The sequence below is a fragment of the Amia ocellicauda genome, chromosome 5 (assembly GCF_036373705.1).
Source record: "Amia ocellicauda isolate fAmiCal2 chromosome 5, fAmiCal2.hap1, whole genome shotgun sequence".
NCBI lineage: Eukaryota > Metazoa > Chordata > Actinopteri > Amiiformes > Amiidae > Amia > Amia ocellicauda.
Genome location: NC_089854.1, coordinates 45,183,176 through 45,200,981, shown reverse-complemented (window position 1 = coordinate 45,200,981; position 17,806 = coordinate 45,183,176). Strand labels below are relative to the sequence as shown.

At 37.4% G+C, this 17,806-nt stretch overlaps 3 protein-coding genes across 3 annotated transcripts; 2 read left to right on the top strand and 1 right to left on the bottom strand.

The window, feature by feature from the left end:
- Positions 1–382: 382 nt before the first annotated feature.
- On the top strand, positions 383–2,112 carry LOC136750385 (rab15 effector protein-like). The gene has a single exon (XM_066705419.1). The coding sequence runs from the start codon at positions 581–583 to the stop codon at positions 1,295–1,297; it is 717 nt and encodes a 238-aa protein (XP_066561516.1). The 5' UTR covers positions 383–580; the 3' UTR covers positions 1,298–2,112.
- A 281-nt stretch (positions 2,113–2,393) lies between these two features.
- LOC136750384 (NADH-cytochrome b5 reductase 3) lies at positions 2,394–9,861 on the bottom strand. The gene is made up of 9 exons (XM_066705418.1): positions 9,680–9,861; positions 8,834–8,956; positions 8,433–8,505; positions 7,972–8,078; positions 7,230–7,359; positions 5,851–5,934; positions 5,373–5,458; positions 5,154–5,253; positions 2,394–4,803 (listed from the first exon to the last, which is right to left on the bottom strand). Exons 1-9 carry the CDS (start codon positions 9,695–9,697, stop codon positions 4,631–4,633), a joined length of 894 nt encoding a protein of 297 aa, XP_066561515.1. The 5' UTR covers positions 9,698–9,861; the 3' UTR covers positions 2,394–4,630.
- Positions 9,862–10,106: 245 nt separating this feature from the next.
- On the top strand, positions 10,107–16,684 carry endouc (endonuclease, polyU-specific C). Its single transcript, XM_066705416.1, has 7 exons — positions 10,107–10,232; positions 11,905–12,004; positions 12,598–12,709; positions 13,541–13,662; positions 14,496–14,608; positions 14,824–14,977; positions 15,529–16,684. Exons 1-7 carry the CDS (start codon positions 10,222–10,224, stop codon positions 15,781–15,783), a joined length of 867 nt encoding a protein of 288 aa, XP_066561513.1. The 5' UTR covers positions 10,107–10,221; the 3' UTR covers positions 15,784–16,684.
- Positions 16,685–17,806: the final 1,122 nt, after the last annotated feature.

Sequence of the window (17,806 nt, the reverse complement as noted above, 5' to 3'; positions counted from 1 at the left end):
ATAATAGGCAGATTTGTATTTGTATTTATGTATAATAACCTGTTTTGAGTTGTTGAATACAGGGCTTTTTTAAGGGTGATATAAAGTAGAAAAAATGGTTTCTTGCCAACTACTACAATTTTAATCTGAAATACAAATAGTGTATTTGAAATACACTATTGTTTAACCTCCGTCTGACTTCAGAAAGGATGGCATGGGGTTGTTAAATGAAGAAAAAAAACACATGGTTAACCACATCTGTGATTCACCTTTGGACAAACATTGCCTGCCTGGCTTCACAGAAAAGCTGCGTGAAAGCCAATAGTGACCGGAATAGAGAAGCCACACCCTGAAGCTTAAAGGGGACGAATCCAGTGTCCGTGTTCACTTGAAGCTGCACAAATACACCCCTCACACTCGGGCTCAAATCAAATTCAAATCCAGATGAGCTTTAGCAGCATGACCAGCTCTTTGTCTTTCTTTTCAAAAGCCTGCTACAAAGGCACCTGGGTGAGCCTTTTCAGGCAGAGAGTGCTGGACATATAAGTGGAATAGTTCAGTTGGAATCTGGAAAGTAGACATCATGATTTGACGTGAAACAATGGGACAGGTAAAGTCTCAGGAGCCCGTGCAGGATTCCAAGCCGGACGTTTTGTGGGATGTCTTCTGCCAAGGCGTGGTGCATGCATCTCAGAGGCTCAAGGAATACCTCGGCTTCGAAGACCCTCAGAACAAGCTGCAGCCCAGCACCGAGACACTGAACGAGGTCTTCTTGGTCAACTTCATCTCCTACTGTGTGGAGAAAGGTGTGGAAGAACACATCACCACCAGCACCATGACCAGGCAGCAGCGCCTCCTGTTTGGCGTGGACTGGGTCTGGACCATCCTCGGACCAGACAAGAATGTGAAGATCCAGTTCCCGGTACAGACTGCTCAGATGTCCGATCAGGCTGTGAGGAGAGAGATGCAGGATCTGGAGAAGACATGTGAGGATGTGGGGGAGCTTGCCAGGGCTGATTCTCAGTTTAGAAAAAAGAGCAACTATGAGAAACTGGATGAGTTTTGCTCCCTGGTGGGAAAGGACTGCGTGGGCATGTTCATTGTGTTCGGAGTGCCGGGGAAGACTAGGGAGATCAGAGGGGCGCTGCTGGAGAGTGTGAAAAGCAGGAAGGGTAAGAATGGTCTCAGAGGAGACCTCAAGGTGAAGGATTTCTTTCAGACGACTGACACTTTCGTCTCCACCAGGGAGATGCTGGAATGCTGCTCTAAGAACAATGGTGTTAGGGATCTGAGCAACTCTTACATCAATTTTCTCTAGTTAAACTAATTTCTAAGTTACACTATATAGAAATATGTATTCTATATGTATGGTATGATCTACAAAAAGTAAAAAATGGTTAATAGGGTATGAAAAAGTGAGATTTTGAAAACCTGTCAACTATTAACATGATTTGAAAGTCAAACTAGCATACATTTGCCCAGTTTGCTTTTGATTTGTTTAATATTTAGATTGTGAATCGCAATTGACAATTTGTCATCTCCTGCAAGAGGTGTTTTGCAGTAATGATCATGGAAAGTGTTGTCGGATGCACTTCAGACTGAGCAGAACCTTCAGGTTGTACAATTGTGCTTATCTCTAATTTGAAACACAGTCCCTTTAATTAAAACCTGCTGAATGAGCATGAAGTCTTAATACCTGAATATTTGATTCTCATTTAACTTTTTTTAATTTGCTGTCTGGGTACATTCCTTATAGCTTTGGAGTTGCTGCAGCTTCAATGACCACTTGTGATTCTTTCAATATTAGTTACAGTTTTTAAAGAACCCCAATTCTTGTCAAGGGGTCTGTGGTGAGATTGAAGCTGCATTTCAGCTGAGCCCTCTTTCTTCAGAAATAGGTGAAAGGAGGAAGACAAGAGCATGAAGGATGTCCTCCCTTATCTCACATTTATAAAAACAAAATAAAAACATAACTGTAGGGAAAAAACATTGATCAACAGGGTTGGGGAACAAAAGTGTCTTAGTTGCCTGTGGTGACCCAGTGTGTGCTAGCCTCCCCCTGTGAAATTAATTAAAACTAAAAAGAGATTTTCAATTATTCTTAAGTGGTGGCCTTTGAACATACATACATACATACATTACTTGATCAAATGTTACAGTATATATAGTCTGTGGAGCAGTTTATATATAGTGTGTGTTGTAGCTCATAATAGCTGTTACTGCATACAGGACAAACATGGGTGTGGTGTTTACTAAAAAGGTGGAGAACCATGGCATTAGATATCTCACACACTGAGCTTACCGAGCATTTTACAAATCGTGCTCAAAAAATGCATATTCTTAAACACAACTTAGAAATGAAGATAAGGTATAATGTCTCTTGCTGCTAAAGCTGGAAATAAAATGCGACAAACTGTTGCATCCTCCATTTATTTGGACCATAATTCACAGGTCAAGCACAAATATACTTTATAATACATTGGTATTTTTTTTTTAGAAGCCAACATTTGCAAGACATTTAATATAAAAAGCATGTGGAAACTAGCTGTGGCAAAAGTTTTAAATTCTTTTTTAAACACAGACTTACACAGTGCAGTGTTATTTTAGTGTGGATTAATTAAGAAGGAATTTCAGACAGGATTATTGAGAACATTTGGAAAACAAAATATAAGCAGCACTATTCAACATACCAGAACTTTTTGGTTAGTACTTATAGTTCCAAAGCTGTACATCAATATATTTTAACAGATCTCAAACAGCAGAATGTATTATTATATGGTACACTTAAACACTTGGACACAATCTGTGTTTATCAAGTAGTGGTATACTATTCTAGGAAGCAAGGAAAAGCTTAAAACTTAATTTACAGAACCAGTACATGACTTGTATGAAACATCCATGGCATCTATGTAGGGGGAGTTGATGAATTGTGGTTTGCAAATCATATGCAAATGTAGGTACTAGCCAATAATGCAAATATTTGAATCCAAAAGAAAAAGGCTCATGCAAATACCAAACAGCACAAATCAAATTGATGCCTGCACTACTTAGTGAAGACATTATCTGCGATTATATTCCTATTACAGAGGACATACAGCTAGCGGAACATCAGCCAGACCGGGCACTTGGCATGATATTAATTTAAAGAATAACAAGACTAACTCAGCTCACTCCACTTTCATCCAAAACAAGGCACTTGACTGTTTTAACACAGCTATGAGAAGATATATAGAGCTGCTTTGTAAAACAAAAGGCCTTTGAATCACACGGAGGAGAGAGTGCCTACAGTCACTCATACCTGTCTGAAATAAAACTGGTCCCCACTGGTTTAAATCAATCACACTTTTATTGCACTGATCCATCACCAGTAAGGGAACAGTTTCTGTGTAACAAAATGTTTGTCATCCAGTTTGTAAAATTTACATCTGACAACATGGAACACACACAGTGGGTATGGATCAAGCAGGTGGATATTTGCCAGCTGTAAAATTAAGGCAACTAGGATTGTCACCGTACATCATTTAAGTGCTTAGGTATTTACAGCTAGAGCTGTGTCAAAATAACAGAAGGCACAAATACCCATATTCAACACTTGCAGCATTAACAAACATGCATATTGAAAATACATGGCATAGGTTCCTCTCTAGCCTTGTTTTAATGGCAGTTGAAGCTCACAGGCAGATGACATCTGCTAAAAGATCCTGCATGTTGGAAACATTTTGCATAAACAAGCTGTGCCATAGCTTTCATTCTTTAGGACTTGTAGAAGTATACATTGCTATTTAGGCGACCAACCCTTTTCATGTAAACATCAGTGAAATACCACCACCAAGTGCTCAATGTGTATATCTGTTTTTCCACTTTGTCTCTAGCCTGGCAGTAGCAGATTTCTGAACTTGGCCCTTCATTTTGACAACAGAACTGCATAGGCATAGCAGACCATAAGTATAGCATTTGCCACAGAAAAATAATGAAGAATAGCATTTATACTGGTAGAGAAATCAGCAAAATACCATGCATCTCAGTTATATACATGTACTTTTAGATAATTTTACTATAGATTAGTCTGTAACACAAACAAAAAGCAACAGTAAATGTTTTGCAATGTACAACTTTGGGGTGCCTTCTTACTGGTCAATACAGGTTTACTGATGTAAAACTTTTTTAATGGATTTTTTTATTGTGATGTTGATGTGTGATTGTATGGCCAAGGGAAGGTTGTGGTTAGTCTAAAGACTACCCACCAGCTATGGTAGCTGACACACAAGCATAAGTTAGGTAATAAAAATAAAAACTAAAAACATTGGTCCGGACAATTAATTATTCCCTTCATGTAAAGAATGGTTCCGTCCAATACATTTTGATCAACATTATTTTTTTCCAAAATTTACAACAACAAACAATCATCAGCAATTAATTGCTACGATGGAATTAATGCCGATACCTGGAACTGTTAGGTTTTCAGATCAACTCTAATGAGGCAACGGCATTCTGAAGTGAACTCTAAATACATTATTCATTTTTTGCTTCTAAAGTTGAACTACTGATTTAACAACCAACTGTGTGAAAGTCATGGAGGAGCAATATTTCCTGGCTATCGGTAGCCAAATACACTAGAACTAGAACCCCCTGCTTCCATTAATTTTGCTACTTAAAACGTGAATCTCCTGCCGTTGGCGTGGCCTACTTTATCCAGATTAGGGTTGCAGGCAAACTGGATCATGGGAGGAGGTCCACACATCAGGATGAGAGTGTCCTCCCCAGGGGCTGGCAAGTGGCTTTTAATCATGTCCTCGCTGATAAACCCTTGGCTGTATTCCCAGCCTGAAACAAAACAATTGTGCATTTACTACAGACAACTGGACAAACTGGGATCATTGTCCTCCTCAGATTTATGTGACCATGTAATCTCCTTTAAACTTTGCATCTCCAATACTTCAAAACATTAATTAGATCAACCCCAGAAAACTCAACTCTATAATGGAAGAGCCTATTTATAATCTCAACCAAGTAATTATTTGGGAATACAGGAATTTTTTTAAACTGACACTGAAGTTTACACCAAAAGCTTAACTCGTGCATGTACTGAAAACAAAATCCCATTTGCTGCTGCTTCTAGCCACGATAGGGTAACCCCGCCAGCAGTCCATGCTTTGCTGTAGTTGTGGTCTTACCTTCCGGAGCCTTGTCCAGGGTGAACCACAGCTTGAAGCGATCAGGGTGGTTAACCTGGAGTTCCTCCAGCTCTGGGCGCAGTAAAATGTCCTTCTCAGTCTGGAGGGGAAAAGACATTGTCAGTAAAGAAAAAGGTCTTTGAATGAATCCTTTAATACCAATACCTTTACTTACCAATCTACTGGGAAACCAGAAATCCCCGTCAAGAGCTCACTCACCTGGTTTGCAAACAACAAGGAGCAGACGGTCTTATCCTTCGGATCCTTCATGATTGCCCGGATAATCTGCAGCATGGGTGTAATCCCTGAAACAAAAAGAAAGTACACCACATACTGTACATCAGGTAAGTTTTCTTCAGAATGATTCACTAATCTCTTAGGAATAGCTTATGATCCGAGAACTACTTTGTGTGCCAGTCAAAGAAACAGGGGGTGATAACGAGCAATGCTATCTTACATGAAAACAAATTGTGCCTTCCTAAAGTATGATCCTTAAGAAAAATATTTCACTATATATGGATTCATATACTGCAAATAAAACTGCTGAATTGTTTTGCTAGTGACTCCACTGTTGCCAAATCAGCTATACACAGACATTAGCTAAGAGTGTCTACAAATAGAAAAGAGAAAGTTGAAATAATGAATAGGGATTGAGTAAACATATGTAAGCAAAGAATCCAGGTGATGTAATACTCACCAGTCCCACCAGCTATCATTCCTAGCTGTTTCGCAATCTTGATCTCTGGCTCGGATTTCTTGTCAGGCCGAATGGCAAATGTTCCTGGGGTAACAGTCATTTAGGACATTTAATATGCATGAGTATTCACAATAAACCTTTGACTGCACCTCTCGGAGAACAGATGCTTTGTTCACATCACCTATAAAATGGTAAATTCAACATAAACCGATTATGAAAATAATCTTCTTTGCTAAAAAAGCTTTTTTACATCTTAGAATACATGGCATAAGCACACATTAATGCACAGCATGTATGCACATTACCATTCCATTACATATATCCCATATTCATTCATGTTCAGGTAAACATGCAAAACTGTAAAGCTATGTGAATGAACAACTATTTAGTAAGCTATTTAATAAGTAGACCATACAAGTCATTTTCAGTATCAAACTGTGACAAAGCTGAATTTGAGAGATTAGTCTTTACCTACCAAAATCCATTAGCAAGAACGACACTTCTAAAAACACAAGATTGCAGATGGAAAATCTAGTCAAAAATCTAGTGACAGATTTCTTCAACAATTTATAGCATGCAGCTATCATTTGAACATGTCAACCAGGGTTTAGATGCTAAGAAATGTGTGGTTTCTTTGTGTGGTATTTTTTTTTATCAGTCAGAAGGCTTCCGTCTTTCTAGTCTCCACTCAACTGTAAATTATTATGTTCTGCAAATACAATGTCGTACTAAAAGCTGTTGTATGTTGAACTATCACTAGACTGCCAGACAATGTATACAAAAACAAGGCCCTGCATAATCTGTTGAATTTTGTCCAGAAAAATAAAAAAACAAAAACAAAACAAAACAAAAAAAAACATCTCACTCCATATCAAATTAGAGTTCTGCTTTTTGTAGAGAAAGACACACAAGAGATGCATAGCATAGACCAGGGGTTTTAAAACCGGTCCTGGAGTACCCCCTGCTCTGCTGGTTTTCGTTCAAACCTAGGTCTTAAATACTTAATTGAATGGTATATTGCTTTGTTAGGGCAATTAAGGATTCAATTAAGCAATTAAGAATCAGCAGGGCAGGGGGTACTCCAGGACCGGTTTGAAAACCACTGGCATAGACGAACATATTTAGGCATTTTCAAATACAGCGAGTCAAAAGCTAATAATTAATCATACAATATTGAGTCTGCAGTAGAATTTACAAAATATATTTAACTTTTAATCTTTGTTACCATTATAAAAAAATTATAATTTCCATTGCAATAGGAACACTTTTAACTAATTGGATTTGCATCAGTTTATTACAGTGATGCTAAAAGACATGGTGTGGTACAAAGACTTGTCTGCTTTAACAATGCTGAACATTTTGCCTACTATGCCCCTCACCTTTTCCTTTGTACACAAGCAGTCCGCTTGGGCCTCTGAAGTCAATAGTGTCACCAGTTCGGAGGCTTTCCATGTACTGAGACATCTTCCCTCCCTCGGGGAACTTGGGGTTGACATTTTTGTAATAAATCTATGGCAGAACAAAATCCACATGTTGAAACTATGACAAGTATGTATTGTTGCACAAATGTACTTAAAAAAAATATAAAGAAATGCACCAACAAAACAAAGTGAATCATTCGAATTCTACAAAAAGGAAATGCACTATATACAAGTCTGACATCAAATGTCTATCTTAGGTCTTGATCTCTTTTTACATCTCAGCACACAAACATGCTGAATGTAAAAATGTACTTCTCCAACCAGACAGCCTACAACTTTTGATATTGTATTCCTGAATTAAATCCATATTTATAATTAAATCATAATGTTGCAAATTTACAAAATGGTTCAAGGTGTTATGATTAATCTTTAACATATCTGAGTGATAAAGACAAAATGAAATACCATGTAAAACAATGCGGTCTATAACAATTGCAATACCACAATGAGGTAAAGGCAAATGAGAACAATTCCTGCATATATTAGTGTGCACTTCAATTATAATACTGTTACAGGTGGTTTCACAGGCCTGGATTAACAACACCTGGGAACCCTACCTAGAATAACATCAGGTAGTCCACCACTAGTGCTAATCTGAGTCTGTGAAACCAGCCCTTCATCTGTACAAGTTAGTCCTTACCTTCACCACCAGGTCTACAAAACCTTTGTCATCATCACTGGACACTGGTGTGTATGGCCTCACTACGAGACTCCCATCGATCCTGGCAGACAGGTAAATGTGCTGCCCTGAAACAAGCACATCCCCATTAGATCACAGAGAGCTCAGCAATCCCTGGATAACACATACAACACAGCAGAAAAACAGATTTCCAAATTCTTAAAAAATATATTTATTTCACAACTAATGCCTTTTGTGTTGTATTCTTTAATTATTAATCCAAATATCGCTTGGAATCTTCACTTTGATGCTTCCACTGCAGCTAAAGTGTCATTTTTGCAACTTTAGAGCTCCATGAACAACATTCAAACAAGAGGTTAGATATTATCGATCTAAACATGTTAGTACTCCATCTCATGGCTTTCATTCCCATTCCCATGAACTCAACATCATTCCAGCTGTACACCAGAAGCTTAACTTACCAATAGGAAGCCCTAGTACATGTTCCGCAGATGGCAATTCAAAGCGGAACTTCCTGGTGTCGTGACTTATAATCTAGAATTAACAAAGCAAATGACATCACAGCAGATTATAGCAGTGGGGGTCCAAATGTTAAATTGGGTCAGATCAGATCAGATCTCAGTTAAGGGGTTAAGAAAGGGCATCCAAAAACTAAGAAATACAATACCCATGGTGTCATAATCTTTTTTAACTGCAAGATTGGCTAAATTATCTAAATTATCACATACTTCAAAATGGTATGAGCAGCTGTTTGGTCCAGATTATATTATCCTGAAACCTTTCAATAAAAATATCCAATTCCTACTGCAATTAGCTTCCCTATCAATTAACTGTGTAGGGGAAGCACAAACAATTAACTTACTTCTTTGTCTACCAGCCGTAAGGTGTACTTGATATTGGGGTCCTCGAGGGTTATGGCTGGTCGCTTTTTAAAGAAAAGGCTTAAGATGAAGTCACGAATGGCAGCCAAACTGTTGTGAATTAACTGATGAAGAGAGAAACATAAAAAGTGAGGAAGCACATTTCAGGAAAGTGAACAGCATTGCATTATTCTGTCTATCAGATGCAGGGAAATTATACATTTTAAAAGATGTCTTTCTGAGGACACAGACTCACTGGCTTTGTTTATGCCACCCATAACAAGGTGCACATTCAGTTACTATCTTAATAGAATAAAATGCATAAATACTCGAGACAGGCATCTACAAATGCATTGCATCCTACTGCTGCCTGGGGATTTATTGTGCTAGATTTGTCGTTTCAGCAAGGATATACAGAACTCTGAATAGCTGCGTATGAGTCCTGTCACTGTTGGCGTTCTGTAACGTAGATGTCAGCAGTTCTGCGCAGATCTGCAGAATCCCACCGATCCCATTGGCGGAGAAGCGCAGAGCTGAGGACATCTGCGCCAAACGGATGCGAACATTATTTATACCACACCTTATGTCCGGCTGCAACGCTAGGTGCAACGCAGATTTGGGTCCCCGTGTCATTTTCTCTAATCTAGCATTGAGATCTAGAAGCTACGTTAATTCACAAACAATTTAACTTCATAAAACGGAACATGTACCTCAACCAAGAATGGCTTTGGATACACCCGTGCAACGCATCAGCCAATACATAACATGACAGCAGTGCATTTGCTTAACAACAGTCTTATTTCAATTATAAATATTGTTGTAAGAAAATATAAATGTCGAATACTCACCCTAATAATAAATGACATTTTGAATTTCCTCACTTCACACAACGGGGCCGAGGTCAGGGTTTAAACAAAACAAAACCAACAAAAAACACCCCAAGACACAACGATAAAGTTATCTTATTAAGTTCTCCATAAAATCACACCCACATCATGGCTCTCCTTCCTGCTGGCTTGAGCTGTCGCGTTCTTTTAGCGCAGAATTTCCGCCGTTCTGCGCAGATCTGCAGAAACTCAGCGATCCCATTGGTGGAGCCGCGCAAATCCGCGGAGAACTGCAGAGATCTGCTCAACACAGCGACCAGTGCGAGAAAACCACAAGGACCTCCCCCTAGTGTAACAGCCAATCTTGCTTTTCCAAAACGACAACTTGGCGCGGGTAGGAGGAACCAACTTAAACTTCAAAGGCACCGAAGTTGGTACTGGTTTTGGGGTTGGCTAAAGCGTATGCCAATCAAAGTTAATTGTCAACTGTAGTGGTAAGAGGCTAAACGGAGATAAAGGTATCGCATTTGTCTTTATAGGTGAGATAAATTGACAAGAGCACAATGGCACGAGGGTAAGGCAGATATTATTTCACGATTTATTGGAAGGCTTTATGTGTTTACTAAGGCATTTGATTTTGCTTATCTTTATGTGTTTTTGTAAGGGACTTTTCCGGGACTTTGTAGAGGTGTTTGATATATTGTAGTAAGTAGACTTTGTGGTGACGTATCACATGAGTTGGGGAGCACAGGTACTTAACATTTTAATTAGGTATACTAGGTCTGATAACAAAAACCTCAATGCAAATAACATGCAAAAATAAACAAATAAATACTTTCGGGGATTTATTGTAATAGATTTCACGGTGTTATGTTAAATTGGCTCGATTATTACTCGAATAAATCCGAAGTAGGTAGTCTGCAACTTTTTTTTTTCCTGTGAGTGTACATTACACTTTTAAATAAACTTTATTGTAAGCTTTATTGTGTTTACGAATGTATCAGTAATTTGAAACGCGTGGAAGTATATGAAAGTTACTCACTTTAAATCCCTACTGTGTATATCCTTATTTTGTTTTGCTTTCAAACGTAATTTGTCGTGTAGGGAAAATATGAATATGAATGTATGGATTGGAGTTCTTCGTTATTATAATTCCCATTCCGCCGCAAGCAATATGGTAGATGCAGAAGTGCCCCACCCTTTTAACTGTGCAGAACATGTGTTTTGTGAATCAAATATTGTTTTAGAATGATGTATGCATTAGATTTGTTATTACAAAAAATGCATAAACGGACAAGCCTTTTAATAAGTGTTTACTCAATGTAACCACGTGAAATTTATGGGGAAACAGATGGCTTTCATTTGACATAATTTCCATTTGTGAAACACATGACCTTGAGTGGGCAGTGTGTGATCTCTCGGCAAGATGAGTTTTGCATAAACTTACCAAACTAGTTAATTGCTTGGATTTAGTCTGATACATTAAAGTAGGTTCAATGAAGGAACATGTACACAAACACACTGATTAGTCAATACAATTATTCAACACAACCATATTGAGACTCAGACAGACAGCTCTCCCAGATGTTAAGGTTTCACAATCTGAAGTATCTACGGCTACATGCTTCTGTGGTTTCCTGTGTTTGCCACTCTCATGACTGCATTTTAATTTAATGTCACGCACTTCCTTTAAAAAAAATGTTTTTATACATCAAAAGAAAGAGAGAGGGCATTTGGAGCCTAATGTCATTATTTTGTCTGATTTATCTGTGTCACTTTTGAATATGTAGACAGATGCAAAGTGAATGATGGTGGTGGTGGGTGGTTATGAAAAAGAGCCCAAAAGGATATTGAGATGTTTGTGTTCCAGATCCTCTCATTATGGGCTGAAAAGTCCAGTGCTTCTGGGTTGTGTTTCAGGGAGAACGTGCATATTTGCTGGGACTTGGAAGACAGCTGCCTTTAATGTCACAGAGATTACTGTTGTTTCATTAGAGACCAAACAGAACATGTATTTTCTAAAACCCCAGGCCACTGTTTTGAAAACTGAACTCTCTTCATCTCTCTACACAAGTTCCCAGCAATAAAGGGAGTGATTCCCACAAAACAATCTGTGCTAAAAAAAGGGGCAAATTAAAATCTAATTAAAACATAAAAATAAAACAAAGCTGTCTGACTAATAATAACCCTCTCAATGTATTATTTTATTTATTTTTTTCTCTTGTAAATTCACAAAAACATTGCAGGGACAATGTTAACCAAGAGCTGTCGAAGATACTTAATGAGTTGTGGCAAGTGGATGAGAACAGGCTGAAGCCAGGGAAAGATTACATCATCTCTCTGCAGGTGTGTACTTTTTTCTTGAATAGCCACCCACAGAGTGATTGCTCAAACTCTTTGTAGCTTTTAAAGCAGAGTTAACTAAGGTTTCCTTTTGATGCTCCCAAACTGAGCAGGTAATGGTACAGAAAAAAATTAACGTTGAAAAAAGCTTTCTGTTCGGACAGTGCTTATCTGTAAACCTGTGTGTATGTATGTATATATGTATATATGTATATGTGTATAGGTGTGTGTGTGTGTGTGTGTGTGTATATATATATATAAATTGGGAAGATGAGGTTTCAAAGTCTGTTGTTATTGGTGTTACTATACTGGATACAGTTATGGGTTTGAGAAGTTTGTATGTTTGCTACATTATTTTTGGAGACAGAGGGGAGTTCCAAAGTGTTTCTATTTTATACGCCTCCAGACAGACATCCTGAAGTATAATTCCACACCACACTTTTTTCACTTCCTAGACAGTTCAGTTCGTCGTACAATAAAGTATATTATATAAAGTTAAGTAATTGAAATTGTGGCCTTCTATGTACAAAGGATACACATTTCTTGTAAATAACAAGCTGCTGTAGTTTCTCCAGATACGTTTTTCTTTTCTTCAGGGGAAAGCAGGCTATGTGGCTCAAGGCAGCAATGCTGCCAGAGACCGGGCTTCGGCTCCATTGTTTTCTTTCGTGAATGAGGAACGGTTTAGAAGCATCAAGACCTATGCATGTGAGTCTTCTGCCCTTCTTGTGTCATTATACCAAAAAATTTCGCTCTGTGACCAATTTGGGTGTGGCAGCCAACAACAAATACAGGAGCCATCTCACAGCTGCAGAGTGTCAGATGCATTGAAATTGGCCATTTTCCTGTGTCAGGATCACAATAGAAAAAATGCATACTGTATGATCACTTGCACTTTGTAATGGAATTGTAAAAACAAATGAGACTTCACTGTATTTATCTTGGGCTTGCATACAAAAACTGAACTGAACTCATGTTGGTATTTGCTTAATGTAAAGCAGCAGGAATAATCTCATGATAACTTTGTTTTGTTATAAAAAAGTAACATGGATGAGCATTTTCAGTGGAGTTTTATTCTGACAAAATATATAGTTTCTGTGATCAGTGTAAATCTGTTAAGATTGAGTGTGTGTATGGTGCCGGGGGAGGGGGGAAGTTATTAGGGATCTAAGTATACATATGGATATATTTATATTTGTATTTTATATTTTTCGTATCTATCCAAATGTGATTAACAAATTATTGTTTTGCATTTAATAAAATAAAAAAGTTCTCCCTCAGTTTTTCCATTTTGTGCTCCTTAAATTTAAAGCTGTTGCACAAAGCTTAAGGTGTTTTATGCAAGTCAAAAAGTACAGTCCCTATAATTAATAGTTGAACTTCTGGAATTGACAATTGATAATGGAAAGCAGAAAAATTTAAATGTAATTTACAGTTGGCAGTAGGTTTCACAGTTTTGACCCAACCCAGGCCTAAACATATATCCATTGCGGAGAGGGAGTTTGCAGGCACCTACAGCACTTCTTGTGATCATTCTAGATTTCATTAAGCTCCTGGACAACTATGAGATGTCAACTGGTGTTTCAGAGACTGTCACGAATGAGGAGTTGAAGGAAAACCACCTCTTTTTGGATGCCATTTTGGAGACAAAAGTAATGAAGGTATGTGGTCCCTTTGAATGTTATTTGTTTCATATCAGAAATGGCAGTTGTCTGTGCAATTTGGAGAATGTATTTACATTTTTGTAAATCATAAATTTAAATAATGCACAAGAACATAGACCACATGCAGACAAAAGTAGAAGTTATTTCTAAAACTCTGGTAACTTAAACTCATTGTATAGGCTTTCTATTCAATGCATCTTGTTACCACTATCTGCATCTTTTACAAATGTGAACTGAAGTGATCATAATTCAGGCTTAAAAAAACACTTCTCTCCCCTCTTCATTATTTTATTTCTTCAGAGCAGGCTGGGAATATTAGTCATGCAAGCTGATACATATGTGATCTTGTGGTTTAGCGAAGTAGCCACCAGAGCTTTATAGCCTGTTACTTAGTCAGATTCTGTGCTTGGCCTCTATTAGGTTTTGGATGTGAAGAAAGATAATGTTACTGAAGTGTCTGGAATTGCTGTCTGGTCATAGTAGTCCTTTTAGAATATTTATGATCCTGAATTTCCAATCCTATGTCACCAAGATTAGCACTTAAATAATAAATAATAACTGTGAATTGAAAGTGAAACAATTTAGTTCCCCCAGTAATAACTTGGGCTGACAGACATTAGATAATTTATTTCAAGATGCATGCTGTAGTGTACTTCATATGTGATTAGTTCTTTATTAATGCTAATAAAGACTTGAATTTATTAGTGTGTTGGATTTATAATGTTGAAAAATGTTTTGTTGGGTAGAAATTGAAACATTAGCAGTGAAAGTAGAGCATTTGTACTGTTTATATACTTGTATCCTCTTTGATCTTTTTTTTTTGCCTGCAGCGTGCTCAGCAGTACCTAGTCAGTAAAAAGCAAGCAAGTGCAGATCCCAAAGAATTTAAGAAGCAGCTGTATGACATCTGGTTTCGGCTGTACCACAGAGACAGAAGTGGAGGGTATGTGTTGCATGCTGAATGTGAAAATATTTTAAATGTGTTAATGGCTGGAAAGCAGTGGGTTCAGTCACTTGGTTCACAACAAACTGAAGGATTCAAACCAATTCCTTTGCTGTTCTGAAAGTGTCACATTATTAAATGCATTCACTTTGGGGGATATCTTTTTTTTGTGTCTGAATCTGCTGTAAACAGGTTATACGTTTTGTTTTTCATAGGGAGGATTCCTGTGGATTTGAGCACGTGTTTGTTGGGGAGACAAAGTATGGCAAGGAAATCATGGGGTTCCATAACTGGGTCCAGTTTTACCTGCAGGAGAAGCTCAACCATGTTGATTACAAGGGATATAAAGCAAGGGATAACAAAGACACTGTAAGAATGTCTATCCTGACATAATTTATTTTTAAGGTAGATTTGTGCAATAATGAACTGTTACTTTTTCATTCCTCTTAATCCACTTTTTGTCCTGTTTTTGAACTGCTAGCTGATCAGTCAGAATAGCTTTCTATATCCAGAGCTCTGATAGTCGGTACCATACATCTGTAGCACCAGCAGTGTTCTGAAGTGACATTCATATACATTGTATTGCTCCTATTGACAAACCGCTTCCTAACAACTAATATGCATCTGTTTTTCATCAAGGTTACTAGAGACCTGATTAGTTGGAAGGAAAAACAAGTTTCCAGACAGATTAAATTATGCATTTTAAGGTTTAAGGGTCAGTTAATGGCCAGTATTCAAATGAAAAGACAACCTGCCTGTTCTTTTTTGAGTTTTGTGTCTGTTGTCCCAATGGTTTAGCCAAAGTTAAAGCTGAAGTTGTTTTGTATTTTGTAATCAGCGATTCCATTTAAATTGTCAGCCCCCCTTTTTTTTTAGTCAATGTTGCACAATAATTCTTATTGTGATGTCTTTCTTTTTAGCCAGATGAAGATGATCACATTTTGAATCTACAGTTCAGCTGGAAAGGCCTGGTGAAGCCTGTGGGAAGCACTTTCATTGGCGTCAGCCCAGAGTTTGAGTTTGCTCTCTTTACCATTGTCTTCCTCATGTCCCAGGAGAAAGTCACTAAGGCTGTGGTCAAAGTGGATGAATATCTTGTGGAGTTCGTCGTGTCCCGTCATGGGAGGTCAATTGGAACCTCCTATCCCAGGATGCTGAGTAGCAACAACCGGTAACAACCGGCAGGGAAATGTGGTTACTATACAATACTCCATCCATTGTCAGGTTATAATCATCCGAGACACTCTTTTGACATTCTTGCCAAGTAATGACCAGAAGCTTAAAATTACAGTAATACCCTGTTTTACGTTGAGGATGTGAACAAAAAGGAAATGTGCAAAATGAGTGTAACTTTAGGTTATAATTGAGGATGTACTCCAGGAGCATACAAACCATATTTAGGTTAAAAAACAATCACAAATATGTACATTAAATACAAAATAAAAATATATTTTACAAATGCAAAAAAATCCCCTAAATGTTTGATTATGCAGAAAGGAAATTATGCAATATTTGATATTACTGTATGTTTTTTGGGGGGTATTTACAAAGCTTATTATATTCACTTAGTCCCTTACAAAAAGTCCTGTAGGTAGGGTAGGGTGTCCATATATAATGTTGTACCCTATACTACTTTTATATAATTCAATGATAACTTTAATATTTCATATAGAAATACATTTGTTTTTTAAATACAATCAATGACAATGGTGTATAATTGATGCAATTGTTTTCATTCCCATAATGCAGTTGTTGACGTTGACATTAGCGAAACAACTAAAGGATAAGGCATATCTGTATACAAAAAGTCGTAAAACATGAATGTGCAAGTTATGTAACTTTCATTGACAGGTGCCAAACAAGAAAATGAATTCAATAACTGCATCGATGTAATATTAGTGCAGGACAAATACAAATGTTATTATACGTCATCTATTTTGACACTCTAACATACATGTACGTGTTTTATTCTTTTGGTCAATTTAATCCACTTCCCCACTTAGGCTTATTTGTTTCTATGCAATAGAAATTGTCCACATGTTGAGATATTGCATAAATAAACACATGTTGCCAAGATGTCTGTGCACTTCATCAATTGAATGTAGTTAGAAAGTAAATTTCCTTACAATTCCAGTAGCTTGTGACAACAGAATTAATAATGCATATGTCATGTCCAAAATCAACAAAATATGACAGCAGGGATTATTGACAACTGTATTTCGTTCTTTAAATATTTGTTGTATTCTATTAAGAAAAAAAACGATTCTGGTTATTAACTTTTACTTTATATTGACAATGAAGGAAAAACACAAGCTAGTAATCTATATTTTCCTTTGCTCTCTCTCTAAAAATGTGCTTTATTAGCATGAGAAGAATGCTCCAGTATTGGCAAAGCTTTAAAAACCACAACATATTGTACAGTAACAAATTACAGTTTAAATTACATTATGTTCCATCATGCATTCCAATGGTGATTTCTTTAAAGAAAATTAATTAAAAACAAGTCCTTAGGAAATACATAGATTGGGGGGGTTGAAAAGGGGAAAAAACTAAACCTAAGTAGTAACAGAGTAAAACAAGCACCAATCATTTGTAATGTTCACCGTGTGTGTGTGTGCAGTGCGTCTACACACGTCCCTCAGCATGTGGCAGGCTGATCCATACACTGCGGCTATGCTGGCTATCTGCTCCCTGTCCGCTAATAGAATGGGCAGTTGATTGGAGTCAGAGAGCTGCCCAAATTCAGCCATCTGAGTCTTACATTTCTGGAGATATTTCTCCCATATTTATCTGTATTTGGAGCAGGAAGTGCCAATTTGTACCACAGTATAATTCCCCCTAAATCCATGCCACGCTTGACTGTTGGGGTTTTGCAGGGTGACACAATCGGTTCCCTGTATCCACTGGCACAGTATGTAGACACATCTGCACAACACCACGTCTCAACAAGAATGATTACATCTAAATTACGTACACTATTGATAAATTCAGGGTCTGTACTCTTTGCTCCAAAAATGTAGGGGCACAAACCCTAGATACTCCAACTGCTTATTGTAAATGACATTTTAATGTATTCATTTATTCATATATTAAACATAGAATACATAAAGATGATCATCTTGAAACTATAAAAACAAATTAACTGAAATAACTAAATTACATAAACTCAAACATTTAAACCTCAACATTTTACTGTAT